This window comes from Poecilia formosa, unplaced genomic scaffold (assembly GCF_000485575.1).
Source record: "Poecilia formosa unplaced genomic scaffold, Poecilia_formosa-5.1.2 Scaffold135, whole genome shotgun sequence".
Lineage (NCBI taxonomy): Eukaryota > Metazoa > Chordata > Actinopteri > Cyprinodontiformes > Poeciliidae > Poecilia > Poecilia formosa.
The window spans coordinates 253,339-273,959 of NW_006800074.1; the positions used below are offsets into that span (position 1 = coordinate 253,339).

The 20,621-nt window shown below is 40.0% G+C and overlaps 1 protein-coding gene across 2 annotated transcripts; it reads right to left on the reverse strand.

The window, feature by feature from the left end:
• Positions 1-24: 24 nt before the first annotated feature.
• LOC103145041 (proline-rich transmembrane protein 3) lies at positions 25-19,393 on the reverse strand. Of its 2 annotated transcripts, none has more exons than XM_016676535.1 (4): positions 18,965-19,393; positions 10,342-11,138; positions 9,206-9,493; positions 25-4,865 (listed from the first exon to the last, which is right to left on the reverse strand). In XM_016676535.1, the coding sequence occupies exons 2-4, from the start codon at positions 11,072-11,074 to the stop codon at positions 2,860-2,862; spliced, it is 3,027 nt and encodes a 1,008-aa protein (XP_016532021.1). In that variant the 5' UTR covers positions 11,075-11,138; positions 18,965-19,393; the 3' UTR covers positions 25-2,859. The 2 variants fall into 2 exon arrangements, with proteins under 2 accessions (XP_016532021.1, XP_007562339.1); XM_007562277.2 differs by having other exon boundaries at positions 9,206-9,505; positions 18,965-19,392.
• Between the last annotated feature and the right edge of the window lie 1,228 nt (positions 19,394-20,621).

Sequence of the window (20,621 nt, forward strand, 5' to 3'; positions counted from 1 at the left end):
CTTCGTCTAACAAAGTTATCAATGTGTGTGTGTGTGTGTGTGTTGTTTTTTTAAAATTATTTTTTGACATTATTCTTGCGTCTGAGGAAGAGTTGAAGGCAAATCCATCTGTCCTCCGACTTTCATCTATCAGTCAGTTTGGGGGTTAAAAACAGGCTCAGAATTGACACTTATGAAACATAAATACTTTCTATCTGTGCAGAATTTTTCCTAAACTCAAAAAAGTATTATTTTTAAGGCAAATTTATTTGACTAAAATTTATTTGACTAAAATTTATTTTGCCGATACCTGTGAACTCAATTTAAAAACCAAAAGTCTGATTCACTCCAACCTGAGCTTTTAGAAATACCACTTAAGATTGTCCTTCACAGTAACAACTATGTTTCAAACTAAACTTTATTCATGGACACTAGAAAGGACAGTATTTACATTGTGACTTGTACATTTAATCTCTAAAAGATAGTAGTAAAATACTTCAGTCTAAACAGGTAAGTGCTTTGTCACTGACTCAGGTCTAATAAGTGTTCTGAAGTTCAAGCCAAGCCAGTCCTGTGTGTTGCAGCCCTGCAAAGCTGTGCAGCATATAATTCAATACAAATGATCTGTTTAAAAATCTGATTCAGATTCTGCAAAAATGCACTCAAAGGCATTGGTTATTAACAGGTGGTATCCCACAAGCATTGTTCTGCAGTAGCCCAAGATAATAAAATGCATCGAACTCATGGGAATTCAATATGGTATCTTAAACAGCTACTATCTTCAGCAGCATGGGGGGCTTCTCTGGTTGTTGTTGACTGCCTGTATCTTTATGTAACCAGCTTTAACTTATAAGACAAAACAAATGAGTACAACAGCGACAGCAAGATAAGAGCTTACACATAATCTGCTGCTGAGTCACCATGATACAAATGCTAAGACCCTAGAGAGAGAACAGCACAGGAACCAGTCATGATTATGTATGGCACATCTTTACATAACAAAAGAAGTTAGAAGAAAAAAAAACTAAAAAAAATTTACAACCAATGATATGCTTAGGAATTCTTTCTTGGAAACAAATGGGACCTTTAACACTTAGTCACATTACAGGAAGTTGATCATTTTAAACCACTTTATTTCATACAATAAAAGGAGAATTACCACCTTCATCACTAATCTTGAGCACATCACACAGCTGCTAAAATGTTTCCTCGTCTAATATAAGTCTGGTCCCAAAAAAGTTAAACTCAGAATTACGTGTAAGTGTGTTTCCACTTTGCAACCCAGATCCTATTTTGTCGGACCCTCCTGTTTTAGCCCGCACGTGTGTTGCGTGTGTTTGTACTGCAGCGTATTAAACAATGTTGTTTATTCTGATGCTGACAGGATCAATGGAATAACACTGATTGAAATCTTCTTCATCCAGTATTTGGGAAAGAGGCTTAGGTCACAAAAAAAAAGCTGGAATTTTCTGCAATACATGTTTATTGATTTTATCACAGCCACTACAAATTATAACTTATGAAAGCTGCTCTAAACTTTGTCAAAATGTGCAACGGTGACAAACTAAACAAGTCTTGTCTGCTCAGACTTTACCCATATTTGGATCCGACCAGAAGAGAGGAAACCAAGCTGTACTTGGACATTGGAATTTCAAGGTCAGTCGGAATAACAAGAATGTCTCCTAAAGTCGGAATTCCAACACTGAAAGTTGTAAGGCAAAGAGCAAACCTGCTGTGTGCATCCACATTGTAGAGGAAGTTACTGGTATAAACTTTGAACTAAGCTCTTCTGGATGTATGTATCTTATTAAACCAGTGGTACAATAAGTGCTTTCACTTATCTACTTGTTAAAATGGTAGAAAAATAAAATAGAAGAGAAAAATAAAATAAAATAGAAGAGAAAAATAAAATAAAATAGAAGTATATTATCAGCTTGCTTTGCTACTGGTAGATGTCACCAAAACAAATGCTTAATACCTTTTATTTTCCAACTTGCAACTAGAAAGCTCTGAACCTGGTTATGATTTCCTGCTCTGAGTTCCAGCTTCAGTCAGCTAGACCACCGGTATATAGCCCGGTGTCCTATGTAGTTATTTCACAGTGGCTACACTAACAAAAGAAAAAGAAAAAATAATTCAAAACTAAAGATTGTATCCCATATTTTCAAAAAACTAAATCATTGAAGGAGTGAGAATAACACATGCTTAACAGCAGTCGGATGCCTGATTTCTATGTAACCTAAAATCAATTTGTAAAACACACATCACAGATTCAAGAGTTTGTCTCAAACCAGTTTTGTCTTTACAGATGAACAAATGCAGTCAGCGTTTGGTAGAAGTCATTTAATTTATCTTTCCATTAAGATTAGGTGATTCTATTATTGTATTTGTATATAAGCAGTACAAAACACTGAGATACTCACTATGAGTTGCTATTTTTCTTTTTTTCTTTTTTTTTTCCTACCCGAAGATTTCTTTCTACTTTTTACCCTGCTGATATTGCTCTGGCTCTAGCAGTGGAAATAATGGGAGTGAAAAACAAACTGTCCTGATTCCTGGAAAAGGTTCTTGCAGTGGAAAAACAGCGTATGATAAAATTATGTGAGTGAAAAAAAATGGAAAGAGCTGTGTGGGTAGTGTGTCAAACATGTCGTATCTCCCAGTTAGAGTAAAATCCATTCACCTGGTAAATCTTTGAAACAAAACGACTTTAAAGATAAAGGTGATGATCTTAATACCAATCACCTAAAGTTTCTATTAAACTGGTTCCTATTTTTAAGCCAACTTGAGGAAGTCTGATCAGATCTCCCCTGCATTAATCTGAAACAAACGTGTGAAAATCTGAAGTGCAGTCACTGGTCTTTATGTCCATTGTGTGGTTCAAAGGTCTATAATTTCACTGCTGACACTGGCAGAATCATCATGTCGACTCACTTCCAGGTAACTGCGTGAACCAACGGGTCTCCCAGCTCTTGCTCGCGCCCTTTCAGAATCTGGGGTGATAAATGGCCGAGTGTCATCCACGCCATCCTCACCCAAATTCCCTGTAGATGTTCTGGAGGGGCGAAGCGACACTGGGCAAGACACTGATGAGGGAACGTTGACCATACCATTCCCAGCCCACCTGTGACCCTGGTGGGATGGCGTGGGTGGAGCAGTCACCTGTCTGCTGGGTACGCTGCTGAGAACGCTACCCCCCAGAGGCATGGAAGACTCTGTTGGGGCTTCGCTGCTCTCAGAAAGCAGCTGAGGATCACTGTTCCTGCGAAGCCAATGCTCCTGGCTGATCCCAGAGCCCGGAGAAGGAGTCTGGATTACAGGATGAAACAGGCTCCCTCCTGTGACCAAATGTTCTCTGTGCAGAGCCTCGTCAATGCTGCGAGTCAGGTCAATAGGGGAGGGAGGCCGCAAGTCAAATTCATAGAAAGACAGAGATGTATCTCTGTCCTGATCCAGGCTGCCACTCACTGAGCGATGTGGAGGTTGACCCAGAGTCTGCAGTCTCAGCAGGGAGCTGGTGGAATCCTCAGATATGCCTCGGTCCTCAGGGTGGCCCCCATGGTTACGTCCATAGTTACTGTCTTTGACCAAGCGCGGCTGGGCCATATTCTGCTCATGGTCCTGGTTCCTAATAAGACTCTTGCTGATATCAGCTCCAGGTCGCTCTTGTCCAGCCCAGTTGTTCGGCACTTCTCCTGGTCCTCCTGCTCCCCCTGTTCCGCCTCCCACACCATTACTTTCAGACTTTCTGCAGGGTTTACCTCTCAGACTTTGGACTATCTTAGACCAGCATGTATGTCTTTGAGGGGAACCAACAGACTGACCAGGAGTTGGGAGATCCACTGTGCTTCCATCCTGCCCTCCTTCCTCCCTTGCCCGGCAGGTGACGGGCCTCCAGAACACCCAGGATCCCATTAGTAGCAGGAAAAAACCCCAGGTTAGTTCCAGCAGCCGAGCCCAGAAATGCACCAACCACCACCCCCAGCTGAAACGCTTCCAGTCTCCTAACAGTCCATAGAGCCACAAGGTAGCGTGGACATGCAAACCGCAGCATAATGCTCCAAGAACTGCACAGACTGCCAGCACTCTTCCCAGAATCACTGCTGTTTTTTGGCTCCCCGTCCAGGTCTTCCTCCTTGCCTCAACAGGAACACTGTGTTGGGGAAGAGCAGGGCAGCGTATACGTGGAAATACATAGCAAAGATAGCCCAAACAGATACCAAGGCCCCAACATAGGGACAGGACCTGTAGGGTTACTGGTACTACAGGAGACAGAGCTGGAGACAACAGATCAGCAGCTAACAGTAGTGTACACTGCAACACAGTAAGCACAGCCACCAGAGGGGGGTGCTCTAAGGTTGGAGGTAACACACTGACTCCTGCCACCCTCAGTGCAAGAAGTACTAGGGACGCCTGGGCCCAAACCAAGAGGTGAAGAGGCAGGTTGTAGAGGGCCGTAACTGCTGTGCGAGGGAAGATGCCTCGTGTCCTATAAGGGTCGAAGAAAAACAGAACTGCCCTGAGGCCTCCAGCCAGAAACAACAGAGCATTGGCAAGTCCAAGAGCCCCGCGATGAGGACAGTTCGCTCCAGGGGACAGAGTCAGGCCGAGGGCAGCTCCAGCAAACAGGAGCAGGAAGAGGCTTGCTGTGCCGTAGACATGCAGTTCCCAGGCAAAAGCCAACGTGCGGCTCAACTCACCCCAATAAAGAAGTGTGCCATTCGTAGAGGGAATGGCACTTGGAGATGGGGCTGGATTAAAAGTGGAGTGTGGAGCTTGCTGTGGATATCCCAACAGAACAGAGCGGTTCCTCTCGTTCTGATACGTGGGGCCAAATCTGGGTCGGATCACAGGAACAACACCGGTTGTAAGAAGTGAAGAGTCCCCTGAAAGGTAGAACATGCCTATGATTAGTATTTTCTTTTTTTATCACAACAGACAAATGTTCAACTATCTTAAAGTATTAGGAATCAGTGAAAGAGCATGTAGTACCACTGAGATCCACTAGAGGGGTGCAGCTCACCATCATAGAATAATACATCAGTGAATAGAAACTAAGATGCACTGCTAAAGGTCTGTAATGCAGTGGTTTCAGAAAGTATTCATACCCATTAGTTTTTACATTTTGTCACATTCCGACCACAAACTGCAGTGTGTTTTAAGATTTTTATGTGAGAGACCAAAGTAGTAAAAAACAAAAGCAACAGGAAAACAAATTTTTTTCAAATTACTTAAAACTCTGAATGGGGCTAAAACATGCATGTTATTATAATATCCATAAATGCACCCCAGTGCAAGCAACCAGCTGAAGAATCCATCTAGTAAATACTGTAGATATGGGTAATTTAATCGCAGAATAAATCAAGCTGTTATGTGTACGCCTTGGAGTGTTTTTTTTTTCTTTAGAGAACATTAATGATCAAACAGCATTATGAAGACCAAGAAACACACTGGACAGGTAAAAAAAAGATAATGCTGTGGATAATTTGAACTAAATGCATAGAAGTAGGACTGTAAATAATGACTGTTTTAGAAGTTATTTTATGGATTATTCAGACGGTTAATTGCTTAATCGGATTTTAAAAATTGGCAAACTGCTGATTTTTCATTGAGCCTTTTTATACAATATTAGGAATGCAAATATTTTTTTACAGAAATTGAACCAGGTGAAGGCAAAACTTTGGCCCTTGAGAAGTTTTGGGTACAACATATTTACACAGATGAAGTTTTTTTTTTTTCCATACTAATAGTGAAATGTATAAATGTTTTGTACAGTTTTGGCTTAATTACTGCTCTCAGTATGTTCTTTCAGCTAACTGGCTTCTTTAAGTCTATACTCCACTTAATGATTAATTGATTACTAAAATAGTTGACCATTATTTCAATAGATTGGGGTTGTAATGCCACAAAAGCTTAAGTAGTATGTACTGAGAGGTCTGTAAAAAAAGACACACCGTCATCATACTGTAAAAACCATCTCTAAATAAATTTTAATGAATTTGCATCAACTAATTTTTCCCTCCTTCTTGGTGAATATGGTGTTTATATCAGAAAACTATATTTGGTCAAATAAGAAAATTCCAAACTTTGACCATAGGTTGTCATTCTGAGCAAATAACCTTTAGGGCTTGTATGATGCACTAAAACCAACCACGAAGGTGGCCAGCTGGAATCACTGATGAATTAAATTTATTTCTGAATTCATTTGGTCATTCTTGCTAGTAAGAATAGTTGAAATTCAGAGTAACTGTGTGGCTTAATTGAGATTATACAATTAACAAGAACATCTTTATTAAGCAGCACAGCACAGTGTCACAATAAATTTATATCAGGCAAGCTCTGCTCAAATTCAGAGATTACCAGAATGCCACATGGGACAAATTTGCTTCTCTCTGTTTATAATTTGCTCATTATGACGCAGGCTCCTGTTTGCACAGAGCTCATAACTTTATCCAACTGGAAGAACCTGGAAACACCCAGTTGTATTATGATCATATTCAGTGCTAAGATTTCTTCTAGTTTTCATTTTAAGGAAAAACACAAACAGAAAACATAGCCATGAGAAAGGTGATCTTATGAACTTTAAGCAACAGGATATCCGACTTGATGACTTCATTGTAAATCATCTTCAGCCATTTTTAACGATAAGAAGATCAGTGGTAAAACTTTCAAACCTCTAGTCACTTGAAGTACTCTTTACCTCCATAAAACTGACTCACTCCCACATAGGTTTCACCCTTTATGTTCCCTCCCTCCTTCCATTGACGCACTCCTGGGCCTCACAAAGTAAAAGCGCTTTGCATACACACACTTCTTTATTTACATAAAGGTATGTTTTACTTCCTTCAACATTTTTTCACCAAACTGGGATGAGATCCAGACACATTCCAGATGTGCCGATCACATTGCACAGCTGGGCACACTTAGGCTCACCTCAACCTTTTTGTTTTCTCTTTAAAACTGGCACTTTCATCATATGTCAGGAAAGAAATAAAATATCAAATGACCCTGTTAAAAAACTAGTTACTGGTAGGAAAATTCACACAAAAACTAATGCTATGTTACCATACCAAAGCATAGCAAAGCATTGGTTGAAAGTAAAATATATATATATTTTTTTACCAAGATTGTTGTGACAACAGACTGAGAGACTCTTTTGATCATAGTAATTCCACCAATTCAGCCTTAAAAAGGGCTGGAAAACTTTAACTTATAAAATTTTGGTAAAATTCTGGACAAGGATACTTGAAATCTCTCAACAAAGCATAAAATGTAAACTTGGTATAAGTCACATTAGCTCTTCTAACCCTACATCCCTTGGTATTAATTCCAGAAGTGGTTAAAATATCCCACTGACAAATAGTACAGTCCTTCAGTAGGGTGGAAATGACATCAGTTTACGTTGTTTATTGGTCTGTTAAATCGTACAGGACTTAATATGACTGCATACATCAGTTATTTATCCTGTAGCAGACATGATAATATTTACTTTTTATGCAATTGTCGTGCTAATCAATGAGAAACAAACGTTCTACCACATGTAAAGCATCCAAAAACATGGAAATAGACATTACACTGGTCTTGTGGTTTTATATATATATATATATATATATATATTATTTTTTTTAAGCAACATACACTTATGTGCATTAACCTGTTAAGTGTGATATATTTTAAATGGAGAAATATATTTTTATGCATGCAGGTGTTAAGAATGTACACTAGAAGTTACAAACTTAGAGCTGCAGTTTAATTGTTCCTCCCATTTAAAGTCCTTTAAATGAAATAAAACTAACACAGCAGTGCCCCTCTCCCAACTTCACATTCTTATTCAGAAAAATAACACAGATACTCATTGTGTGAAAGCTAAAGGAGTGTCACCCATCACAGTTCCTTAGAAATTTGGCAAACATGGCTGTTAAGAAGCAGGGAAACAAATGAGGTGGATTCTCAAGAACTGATTATGTCATCTGGGACATGTCCCTGTGGAATACTGTCTCTGCTGCCCACATACTATCACCGCTGTCATGACGGTGATGAAACCATTATGCAGCAACAGTCCTCAGTCAGAGGCCTCTTCGAATTTGTTGCAAGACTGACTGCTTCTGGAGATTCATCCTGCCCACAGTATCACCAATAATCACAGCAGATCTTTGAAAATACTTGGATATGAGTTCCAATAATATTCAATTCCCCTTTCGGATAAATAAATTATTTTAGATTTTTTTTTTATGCTATAAATTTATATAAAAAAAGAATGTACTGCTAAAAATTCTTGCAGCAAAATTAAATTCACTGGTAGTTGATATTGTTTGTGCTGCTATAATAACCATCTTTAACTGGTTAGTTGGGATCAAAAAGCCCTTTCACTGGTACTTGGGGAGTCAGAAGCTGAAAGGTTTTGGAAAAACTGCCCTGAAGTAAACAGATGAGGGCATGCTCTTCGTCAAAGTTACTGCATTGTACTGTTTATTACACGTGTACTGTGGTTACTGAGTATAACATAAATACTTCTAGTATACTGTTTAGTCATTTCATGCTCATCAGACAACCCCGAGTGTCTTGGACTAACCTGTGTGTTCTTTGTACACTAAGCACTGCTGCTCTTACTTCCTAATATGGGTTTAAAAGGGAGACACTGACTTTGACTGAACTGAACTTCAAGCAAAAGAACAGCTGCAAAAATGATCGGCTAAGAAAAGCGTGGTTATGTTACCAGTAATGCCTCCCTTTAAATGTGCTGTGACTGTCTCTTGAGCTCCATGTGTAATGTTCCTTTATTTATTTTTTACTGTCTCGCCTCCCTTCATCTTTTTCTCTCTGCATTTGACTTTCATCCCCACTCTCTGTTCTCCATATACCTTTCTTCTCCCACACCGTCCCCCTCTCTGTCTACTTTCTCCTTTGCATTACTTCCTCTGAGACCCTATTTGCTTCCCTCTTGCCCTTTTCCTTCAGTCCTACCCACCCACTTCCTCTCACCTCCTGCTCATACTTTAGTCGCTCACTTTAGTTGACCCCAACTACAGCCCCCCTTCCTATGGAAAAACTTGTCTCCTTTTTCCTTTCCTTTGAAGCCTTTTCCAGTAAAAAAAAAAAAAAAAAAAAAAAAAAAAAAAAAAAAAAAGTTCCAGCTGTATAAATAATTATTTTCTGAATGATCAGAGGACAAAGGAAACTCTGAAAGTGGTTGTAACTCCAGAACATGTAGATTCTTGTTTCTTACCTCTCGACGGCACAGTAGTTCTCGATGTATTTTTTCCTTTTTCTGCTGTTTTGACACTTGGAGTTGTAACTGTCCAACCAGCCTCCGGAGTAGGTGGGAGACCAGTTGTAGATGTGTGGGTTTTTTGTTCTGTTGAACTGTTTGGATTCGGACCAGCTGGGCTTCTGTTTGTGACAGGTTGTCCTGCAGTCTGTGGCTGTTTACCAGCGGAGCTTGACGTGGGTTTCGGAGATGTCACAGCAGAGGAGCCCTGCTTTGGCTGAAGTCGGTCACTGGAAGGGTGATTTGCTGCAAGTGTACCTAAAAATGGAGGATAATATATTTTGAGACATTCAAGTGACATTTAATCCCAACTTCAAAAAGCTATGAAACTGTTACATGCATCTGATGATATCACATAACATTATGACTAGTGAAAGGTGAAGTAAAAAAATATGTCTTTTAATTGAAGATCTTCAGGTGTTTACCAAGTCTGCAGCATGGGCAGCCAATGCTCACTTATGCTGAGTTAAGGTTGGCCAGCAGATGGTAGAGAAAAGTGTCAGAATGCACATTTTGTTTCATGTGATATTGCAATTCCACCCCACACACCAATTGGGGTGAAATTAGTCTTCTATAATGACTCAGACCTCTCCTACTAATCGGTGAGGTGTTGATATGTTGAAATTCCCCAAAACCCGATTTAATCCAATCCATCCTGAGGTGGGCAAACAAATCTGATTCATGGAACTCCCACCTCACAACTTGAAGGACCTAAAGCAGGGGTGGGCAACTCCAGCCCTGGAGGGCCGGTCTCCTGCAACTTTTAGATATTTCTCTTCTTCAACACACCTGAGTCATATAATGAGGTCATTAGCAGGACTCTGGAGAACTGGACTGCACTTAGGAGGTGATTCAGCTCTTGGATTCAAGTGTGTTGGACCAGGGAGACATCTGAGAGTTGTAGGACACCGGCCCTCGAGGACCAGGATTGCCCACCCCTGACCTAAAGGATCCCTTACTAACATCTAAGCACCAGATCTGATCTGATCTTGTGGATTTGATGCCTCAAGAGGTCAGAGATGTTTTGGCAGCAAATGGGGGACAATCATTAGACAGGTGGTCATAAAGATAGGCTTCATAATTAAATATCTTACCCGTTAATTCCACAGCCTTAGGTGTTTGTTGTGTTACTGTAGAGGTTGCACTGATGGTTGTCAATGAAAACAGGTGAGTTTCATCATTCTGATAATCCAGTGATGGTGTTTCTTCGTCCGTAACTTTGGAGGTCATGGTCTGCGCCTGTGGTCGATACTGAGCCATCTCCTCAGCAACTGTTGGTTGATGACCAGTTGATTTCTCCTCTGCCAGGGCTCTGCCTGATCCCAACCCTTGGGAATCAACATCCTCTGAGCGTTCGATTGATCTCTCTTCTGCAAGACTTGGATGGGATGGCGAAGTGGGAAAAGGTGGAGTTATGGCAGCTTCTTCCCTTTTTAAAGCCTTGATGGATGTTAAACTAGCTGTGTCAGTCCTGGGTCTTGAGACAATTGGTTGGGTTGCAATTTGCCCCCTTGTAAAATTCTGTGGAGATTGCGTAAAACTTAAAGATGGGTTGAGCTGTGTCGTTGGATGGATCATCCGATGCCCCTGCTCCACTGCATTCAAAGCTGTAAACCTTTCCCGGATTGTTACTCTGATGGGAAGATCGGTGCGTCCTCTGGGAGGCAAAGAAGGCCAGAATCTAATTGTCTGCTTGGTAGGTGAAGGTGGGTTGCTAGGCAAGTTCAGAGTTGTGAAGGAAGAGGAGGAACCAATGATGGTCTGTGCACCGGATAAATGGAAGAAGAATAGGATCAAGGTATGGAACAGGAGCAGCTTGAGAGCCATATTCAGCAAGGAAGCGAAGTGAACCTTCAGGGAATTGGGGCTTATTTGTCACACCATCCTTCCACTGTTGGGGAAAAGGAGAAAATACATAATAATTAAACAGAGATAATTACAGAATTAAGTTTAAAAAGACTGATACGTTTTTAATTTATTTTGTTAGAGTAATTTTAACCTTAGAAATGCACACAAAGAAAATGTCCTGCAAGTGGAATTGGGTGATCTTCAGTACGGTAAGCCGAGATTGATGACCGGCTGTTTAAAAGACAAACAGATCTTTTTTCTGATGTGAGAGGGCATAATTTTCAGTAGGTGCCAGGAAAGCTGAAGAAAGGACAGCAATGTCACTGTGTTTTATCTTGTTGAGCTTTTATTCTCTCATGGTACATAATGGATTTGGATATGTTGGTAGCCTTTTGGAGTTAAGATAAAAATGTACTTTCTCTAGAGCATACAAACGGAGAGTGCAGTTTTGTAATGCTAACCATGTTCTTTATGTATGTTGCTAAAAGTATTTTAAAAGTCACAATTGATCAATTTTGTCCTGGCAGGTTTGCAAGTTTCTCCTTTAACCTCCTTTATATATGACTGGTCGTTTTGGCCAAACACAATTCTGTTCTTTGTTTCTGAGAGCACATGCAAATTGTAACATGGTTTGCTGCGTTGCTTTAGGAGTGATGGTTCCACCTTATTACCGAGTTTCCTTTCAGGCCATGTTGGGACAGGATTCATGTTATTATGAATGACAAAGCATCAGCCAAGCTCTTCCGAAGGGGTTTTGGTTCTTGGGCTGATGCAAACATTTTGCACTAAAACATGTTGACCTCTGGGATACACAACACGTCTCTCTCCAGAAAGCTGTAAAGGCCAGACATTTACATGGCGTTTATACTTGTGTAAGTTTGTTTGAACAGATGAAAGTGGCACCTCCAGGTATCTGAAACTTGTACACAAGAATGAAACAGACTTGTGGAGATCCAAAACGTTCTTCTTGATATCTGTTCCTGATTGCTTTTCTTTCCAAAAAAAATAAAATAAAAAAAAGCATAGTGTTTGGGTGTTGCTTCAAAATACATCTATAAGGTGTTTGGATGTGCTTCTTAAAATTCTCTCTCGTTATTCTGATATTTAGCAAGACAGGAAAAAATCTTGGTAATTCTTTCTGACTTAAAATGGGAAAAGACCAAACTGGTCAGACCAGGAGCAAAAATAATAAGGTCATGTAGCTTTTGTGTTTGTGAATATCTGGTTTCAACTTTCTGTGGTAAATCAAAATGACAGACCAAATCAAAAATGAAGGGAGTCACAGATGGTTTCAGTCAGTGACAGATGGGTACAATAACTTTTTCCCTCTTATCTGTGCCTTAAAAGGTTCTTTGGGAAAATATCAAGATTATTTCCTCCACATGTCTTCTCTGTGTTTGCTTCTAAGTAGGAGGGCTTATTTAGAAGCTATCCGAGTCGTGATGCCAGAGGCTGTGAGGCTGACCGTCGTATATCAGAGAGCCAGGTGACATGCGACTCCCCCAGGCCCTTGAGGACTGTGCATTCTTAGAAGTGATCGAACCAAACAACTGCCAGTAAAATCCCGCAACACCCATCTTTTTGTTCTCCAACTTGCATAAATCTTTCTCTTTCACGTCAGTTTCTACCTATGACTCAGAGTGGGAGACAACCTTTGGGAACAGTGTCGCCACAAAGTAAAACTTCAGCTGGAAGGGAAGGGGAAGCTCAGAAAATAGAAATCAGTGGCTATGGGAGATTTTATTTCGCTGTGAATGAGTCACCCTGCATCCATTCACATCCATGATGATTAGACCTCAGAAAAGTCACCGTAGTCACACACAAGGGTTTGCTCGTGTATTCTGGGCTTCCAAACATGCTAAAGGTAATCTGTGTGAGTATATGGAAAATGTGTCTGGGAATGTGCAAGTGAGTGAGCATGCAGTTTATACATGCGAAAAAAATCCAGGTTGAAATTCTCTACGCATCCTCAGGAAATCTAAATCTTGTGTTTAGTGAGTCTGTACAGTGGTCCACATGTATTCCTGTAAACATCAGTGTGTACAGGAATACAACTGTTAGAACATCTCACTCTCCGCCCACTCACAGTAGCCTCAGTGTTTATTTTTTTTCCTCTTTCAGCTACCTCATCTTCTGTCTCTCGATTTTCAAAAAAAACAAAAAAAACAAATTCCACCCCCTTTCCCTCTCTTCTTCTACCTTGTTTTTCAGCTGCACAGCTTTGCATGGTAGATAACATCCAAATGATAGAGGCAGAACAAAATAACTGGAATGCAATGCCAGAATCTGGTGATGTGGAAGTGGTATTTTGAAAAGAGAAGAGAAAATACAGATAGAGAAGCACAGAAGGTGAAAGAGGTTTGATGTGGCTGATAGTAGAGGGCACAATGAGGCAAGCTGATGAAAGCGAGGAGACTGGCAATACTATTAATACGGAGAGAAGTGTGGAGGGATGCAAATATAGAACAGATGATGGGGGAGTCGGAGAAGCTCGTTAATACAAAGTGACAGAAACAAAGGCAGACGTTTCATAAAAGTAAGACATGGACACATGGAAACTACGCAGCATGGTGAACTGGTTTGATCAAACGTGGCAATCAGTCCAGGAAGTTATGCAAAAAGAGAGAAACTGCAATATAGTTCCATATGCAGGTGTGCATTCTCAACTTACTTCTTTGGTAATGGAGTATGTTACACTATTTCCACCTAGATACAAATGATTTGAGTGTAAACCTATGGTCAGAAATACGAGAATATGCTGAGACAAAGCAGAGATTATTGAGAGAAACTCTTGATTTCTATTTTTGAAATGTTGCCACAATTAATCAATCTCTTTTCCAGAAGCCAAAAACAGAGCAGAATGTTCTGGTCCACTGGACCAATACAAATAAGAGTGAATTTAGTTTCAGCTCATCCAAACAGCTTGAATTTCGGGGAAAAAGGACAAATCACTTCAGTCAGACACCACTAATCAGCCTTCCTCATGTCTGCTTCGGTACGCTGTTGAGCAAACGTTCATTCTCTTGACCCTGACACATGTGTGCATGCTGCAGCCAGAATCCCTCAAACAGTGACTAAAATACGCACACTATAGGCTCACAAATAGAAATTACGTTCCTCTGAGACTGTTCACAGGGGGGGACGGCAGATGGGTGCATGGCCCGAGTATTTTTATCTTCGTAAAGCCCAGGGGGTTCTCTGAGACACTTCACTCTGAATTTAAAATGCAACATGGTGAGCATGTCGTCTGCATGCCGTCACTCTTACTTGCACAAAGCATGCCTTGTTTGATGCAGGAAATGCCCGTGGATAAAATCCAACTGTACAGTAGCAGGCAGCAATCTGGAGATTACTATAAACTCCTAGCCCACGGTATATCCTGGCTGTTATACAATCAGATGAGTAAGTGCTGCAACAGCTGCTACTAATCAGTTAATCGTCGCAGCACTGATGTCATGTCTACACACTCATGTTTTAATATGACGAGTGAATGCACAAACTTTCCATAAGAAACCTGGGAGGTGTGTGTATGTGTGTAGGGATGTGGGTGGGGTGCGCAGAGACTCCCTCCTACTTGCAAACATTCATTTTCTTTTTACTAGATTTCAGACAGGATGACAGAGTGTGAAGTTTCCATTGGCTAGAGCGATTCTATCTGTCTGTTGCCAGTCTAGGATCAGTCTTCTTAACTAAGACCAATCCAAATGCTTCTCATCAACAATTTGGTTTAGATTTTTAGTGAAGGTCTGAGGACAACACAGCTTTCTTAGCACAGAGTACATGAAGTACCACGCGAAGGACAGAAAGCCGAGTCATGGCTGGAATCTTGTTTACGTAGTAATTGATTGGATGGCTCCTGATTAAAATCACAATTTTGCCAATTGCAGACAGCAATCTGGCAATTGCTTTGCACAGCTGCTGGTGCTTAGACCTCTACGACTTTCTGTCTCCTTCTGTTAAAGGTTCAAACTTGATTTTATGTGTCAAAGACCAGCAGTGTTTTGGTTCTGCTAGTGAAATTGGGTACATTGGAACTTTTTAAACTAAAAACATGTGTCTTGAGTTGATTGAAATGCAATTTATTTTTTAATCTAAACTGTCAGAAACATGTGGAGTGCAATGAAGTACAAAAGAAATGCAAATATAAACATTAAAAAAGGCAAGCCCAAACATGCAATTTTCACAAGTAGGTCATTTTCCAATAGTTCTGTTAGTTAATGGTCTCACTCATCAGTGAAGAATGGAGACGTGCTAGTCAAGCTTTTCTTGGCTGATGCTGATTTCTGGCATTCTTTTAGGTGCCAGCTGGGATCTAGCAGGATACACCACAAAAACGGTAAGGAGTAAAATAAAAGTTACAGGTTCTTGACTTGAAGATTTTGATTTTATATAAAACACAAAATTAAGGAATTCTAACCTTTTAGTGAAATAACTTGAACCATAGCTATTATTACTTGGACTGGTTTTCTTATTTGTTGTAAAGGTGGTTCTAACAAGCTTAATAAGGAGGAAATATTGCAATGTTAATTAAAGGAGAAAGTGTGCAAAGAGCATATATCAAAATGACAAAAGAAGTGGTGAGAATCAGGCTACAGAAAGACGGCTTTCTGCAGAAACGGGGCAGATATGCAGAAGTTCAGAGGGACTGTAAGAGGTGTAAATAACTATGTTGGGAATATAAAGGCATAAACATATATGGAGCTAAATGTAAAGCGCCTCTCTCCTCTGTGGTGTATAACCATAAAGCATTACTGCTCAGCCATCAGCAAGCTGTGCAGATGTATAACTTGTTTGTACTTCGTCCTGACTGTGGAAACGTGGGTGGGTGTGTTAGGAAGTGAATGTATGTGAATATGTAGGTATGTGAGAAACAGGAAGAAAAGGGAAAGAAGGAGCATGTGTGGTTGTGTTGGAATGTGAGTCACGGGGGAGGTCCTTCCATTAACCGTTACAAAATTCCACACCTTGAAATAACACACGGTTTCCAAATAGCTCCCACTGTATCGCCTTACTACCAGTACAATAAAAAAAATTTAAAAAAAAAATAAAAAAAAACATGCCCTTCACTATTTTGTTCAAGTTTCACTGTTAGATCTCGAGACATTTGAGCTCCTAACCTGGAAAATTGATTTTCCAGAAAGTTTTCCAGGTGAGGTCACAGAGCATAAGTGTCAGACCAAACTGATCCATCTACCCCCAGACAAGGAAGGTTGTTAAGAAGGCCTCCCAGTGTGTGTGTGTGTGTGTGTGCGTGTGTGTTTGTGTGTGTGTAGGGAAGGTTGGGGGGAGTCAAAACGTCAGAAATCGACCACACAGGAGATGTTGAAAAGAGGCTCCAGAAACAGTTCCGCATGTTTTTGATCATTGATGGAGAGGATGTTCCAGTGAAAGGTGATGGACCCCAGAATATCTCTAAAGCTCATCGGGGAAGTGAACCACTGATCAAAGGCTGCGACTGCAACCAGAATATTACAGATGCACCAATTGATCAGCCAAAGACCAGAATCAGCCAATTTTCCCTTGACCTGTCATTATTGGATATGACTTCCACCATTATCAGATTATCATCCAAACACTTCACTTTAATAGAATTTTTTTGACTTTGATAAAAATTAAATGACATTTAACTGCTTCAATGCAGTTAAATGCATTAAATGCAGTTTCATTGCAAGATGGAAGCATCTTGCAATGCTTTCATTTTCTGTTTAACAAATTGTCTTCCCTCAAACAGGAGACCTGCAGACAGTTTCTTTCTGTTTTATATGCAAGTTGTCAGCAAAATCACGTGACTGGAGAACCATGGAAAGAAAGTTAAGTGCAAATTTTACAATCTTTTCAACCATGTTCGGACTCTGATGTTTTAATTAGCTCCCGCGCATTGCCAGAAACACACCCTGAAAGATAGCAAGTCTGCTGACTTTTTGAGACGGCTTTTGAATCCCACTAAGCCACAAAGACACTCTCAGGGAAATAAATTACAGGCATCACAAGTCATAAACCTTGCAGACTACAGAGAGTTAACCACAGCTCTGCTTGAACCCAAGACTCGTATTGTTGCAGCTGGATGCAATAAAATTATGTTGAGGTTGCAAACAACTTGTCAGTAAATGAACTGTTGGCTGATGAATAGAAGTGATGAGCAACTTTAAAATCTATCAGATATAATAGAACTGGAAATAAAGGATATTTCTATTCTATTCTTTTATTTTTCACTGTCTCCTTTAAGGTTTCGTTTTTAGAGTTTGTTCCTGTGACGAAAAGTACTTTCTGTTCATCTTGTCAGAATAAAAGCCTTTGAAACATTAGAAGACAGTGAAATTAATAATTTGTTTGATGCCAGAGCCATAGTCATAGTCATAAGTCATCTTTTGTCATATTACTCCCTTTTCGGTAATTCTTGAGTTGACTTCTGCATTATGACCTAACCAAACCAGCTGTAAAATCTTACTTAAGCTCTTCTTAAAAGTGTAAGTGTTGGTTTTGGGTTGTGATGCTTTTTTTTTTTTAATTAAGGTAATCTGTCAGAACTCTCCTAGATTCCAGTAGTCTGTAAAGGTTAATAAAATTATTGTAGGCATCTATGAAATATTAACAGCCTCACAATTCAACAAGTATATTAAAAACATCCTTTTTATTTTTCACAATTCCAAGAAAAAATTGGAAACAAACTCATCAAATAAAGAAATGACAAAATGTGCCAATATTTTTTTTAATTAATCTGCAAGTGCAATGGTAAATAACACGCCTAATTCAGTTATTTATTTCATGGTTCCTCTTTGGCAATGCACTATGACTTAGTTTAATCCTTCAGGCGTCTGAAAGGGAGTTTCCTTGGATTCCTACTTATATCCTTTTCATCTGAGAAGAGATGGGGACATATATTTTCCTTGTGTTTATTTTGGGTTAGTATTAATGAAGGAATGCATTCAAATTACATGTTTTAAATGGGAAGTATTTGTCCATAGTTTCATTGTATTTCAATTGTAATTTGAATTATTTCTCTGATCTGATTAATTTTCCAAATTCAAGTTTATTGAGCATGTTTGTTATTTCATTCCTTTATTGTAATAAGTCAAATTCAGAAATGGCCAAAAAGGTTTCAGACTCTAGCACTGTAACTTGTTAAATAGGCCCTATATATTTGACCTAATAGTGTGATTTGATCTGAACTATGATAATATTGATAATATTGGACCCACTGACTTTGATATTGACAGACTAAACTCTACGTTGAAATAATTAAATTAAGAAACTATTTGGCGATTTTCTATTGTTTGGCTGAAGTGTGTACTTTATGCTATATATACGTAGGTATACAATGATTTATTCATTTATTGAAATATGACACTTCTGATCCTCCATAATCTTCCACTGCTCAGTTTTATTAGCCAATAAATTCCAAGTCAATGTAGCTAAAAAATAAACACTAACTTCGTGTAACCTAAAAATGAGACCAATAAACTTTGTTCTTCAGGACTTTGCAGCTTTTATTACACTTTGCGGGTAACAAATTAGTATCAGGGTGCCGTTGTTAACTATTAATGAGAGTAGCAACGCCGTTACTGTCCTAACATCGGTGGGGGCGCTTTTTGCGGCACAACACCGGGTGAAATTTGTCTTGTCCAGCCTTTCCCTGGCGCCCTTTAGGATGAAGACTGTGCGACTACTAATCAGGAAATCATAATAACAATAAAAAACTGAAGCCTTTATCAACCACCACTAAATGAAACCCAGGTTAGTAGCATGGGAACCTGAACCTGAACGGTGAGTCGGCCCGGCACAGGTAAAGGCAGCGTCACTACAGTATCAATGCGCAATGAATCCCCGCATAGCGGCTGCTACGCAACTGTCGGTGCCTGGAGGACGTACCTGCAGGTCTGTCCGGATCCTTTCAGATGGCGTCTGTTGCGGCAGGCTGGAGGGGAGGGGGGGACTAAGGCATTCTGTGATAATGACAGAAAAAATGTAGTCTTCCTCGTTTTATCCGAAGAATATAACCACCAGGGCTTCCTCTATGTCCAGCTATCTTCCACTATCGCTGCCTCTTCCCCTAACCACGAGCTACTGAAGGGATATACGCCCCCTCCGTCCTCTTCATCTCTCTCCACATCGCTCCCTCCCTCTCACTGTTTTTCCTCACAAGCGGATAAACACGTCTGCTTTACCGACCAACCGGTCGCCTTACACGGCTCTTACGCAACAGCGGGCGGATACTTCTTGACTGTCATTTCATATCTACCTGTTCATACAGTAGAACCGAGGGTACATATGATTGTCATCATCAAACTGAGCGTAGAAACCACAGTCCAGATTCTTAGCGGTGTTTCTTCGAATCTAAATTAAACTCGTGTTATGAGTATTAAACCTGCACAAGTAAATGGAGATACTTTATAGATGTAGCTTTCCCCCGCTCCTCAAGGAAAAATATGCTCTGACAACAAAAGCACATCTGTGCAACGAATTAAAAAAAATAGCACTTTGGAAAAGAACATGGTGATTAAAAAATACAATAAAGAAAAGGGCAGATTCATCTCTCTTTGTAATTGGTTCAATCAAAGGTTCAACAAAGTTGCTGCAGGTCAGTTTAAATCTTGCCAGTATGTACCCATTTTGTGCCCACACCTTGCCATTTCATGCTGTTAGTGCACAAGAAATTTTGTACCAATGCAATTAACCATTGTGCTATAATTGATTTCTCTTGATATTTAGATATTTTAACAACTCACATGGTTGGATAATCATAAAAGGCTCAAATTTCCCATTCATCCATTTTCTTACACCCTTATCCCACAGGGGTTAGTAAGGGGTGCTGGTGCCTATCTCCAGCTGTCAACGAGTGAGAGGCGGAGTACAACCTGGACAGGTTGCCAGTCCATCATAGGGCAACACAGGACAAACAGCCATGCGCACACACACTTACACCTAAGGAGAATTTATACAGACCAATTAACCTAACAGTCATGTTGTTGGACAGAACCCACATATGCACAGGGAGAACATGCAAACTCAATGCAGAAAGACCAGGGGCTGGGAATCAAACCAAGGATTTTCTTGCTGCAAGGCAACAGTGCTACCAACTGCACCACTATGCAACAAACTCACAATTCCTTGATAATAATAAGGTCTTGGGTTCAAATCCTGCCCAGCGCTTTTCTGCATGGAGTTTGCATGGTTCTCCCTGTGCATCCAACTTTGTCAAAAAAAAAAAAAAAAAGAAGAAAAACATGTATGTTGGCATACTGGTCACTCTAAAATGCAATGCACATGAGTGATGGTACTGTGTCAAAAAATATACAAAAAATATACAGCCTTTATTTTTTATCAAGCAGCCCACTCCAGCGGTTAGCAGTCAACAGACCAAGGTGCAGCACTCAATGATCCCCTTTGAACCATTGAGGATTTTCTGATAAAATTGTGCATGGCTGGAGTCAAGTTTTCTCTGCATAGGCATGCTTTGTCAGGACTTATCCAAAGTTTGTCAAAGACAAAAACTGATACATATTAATTGACCAGTTGCACCATTTCT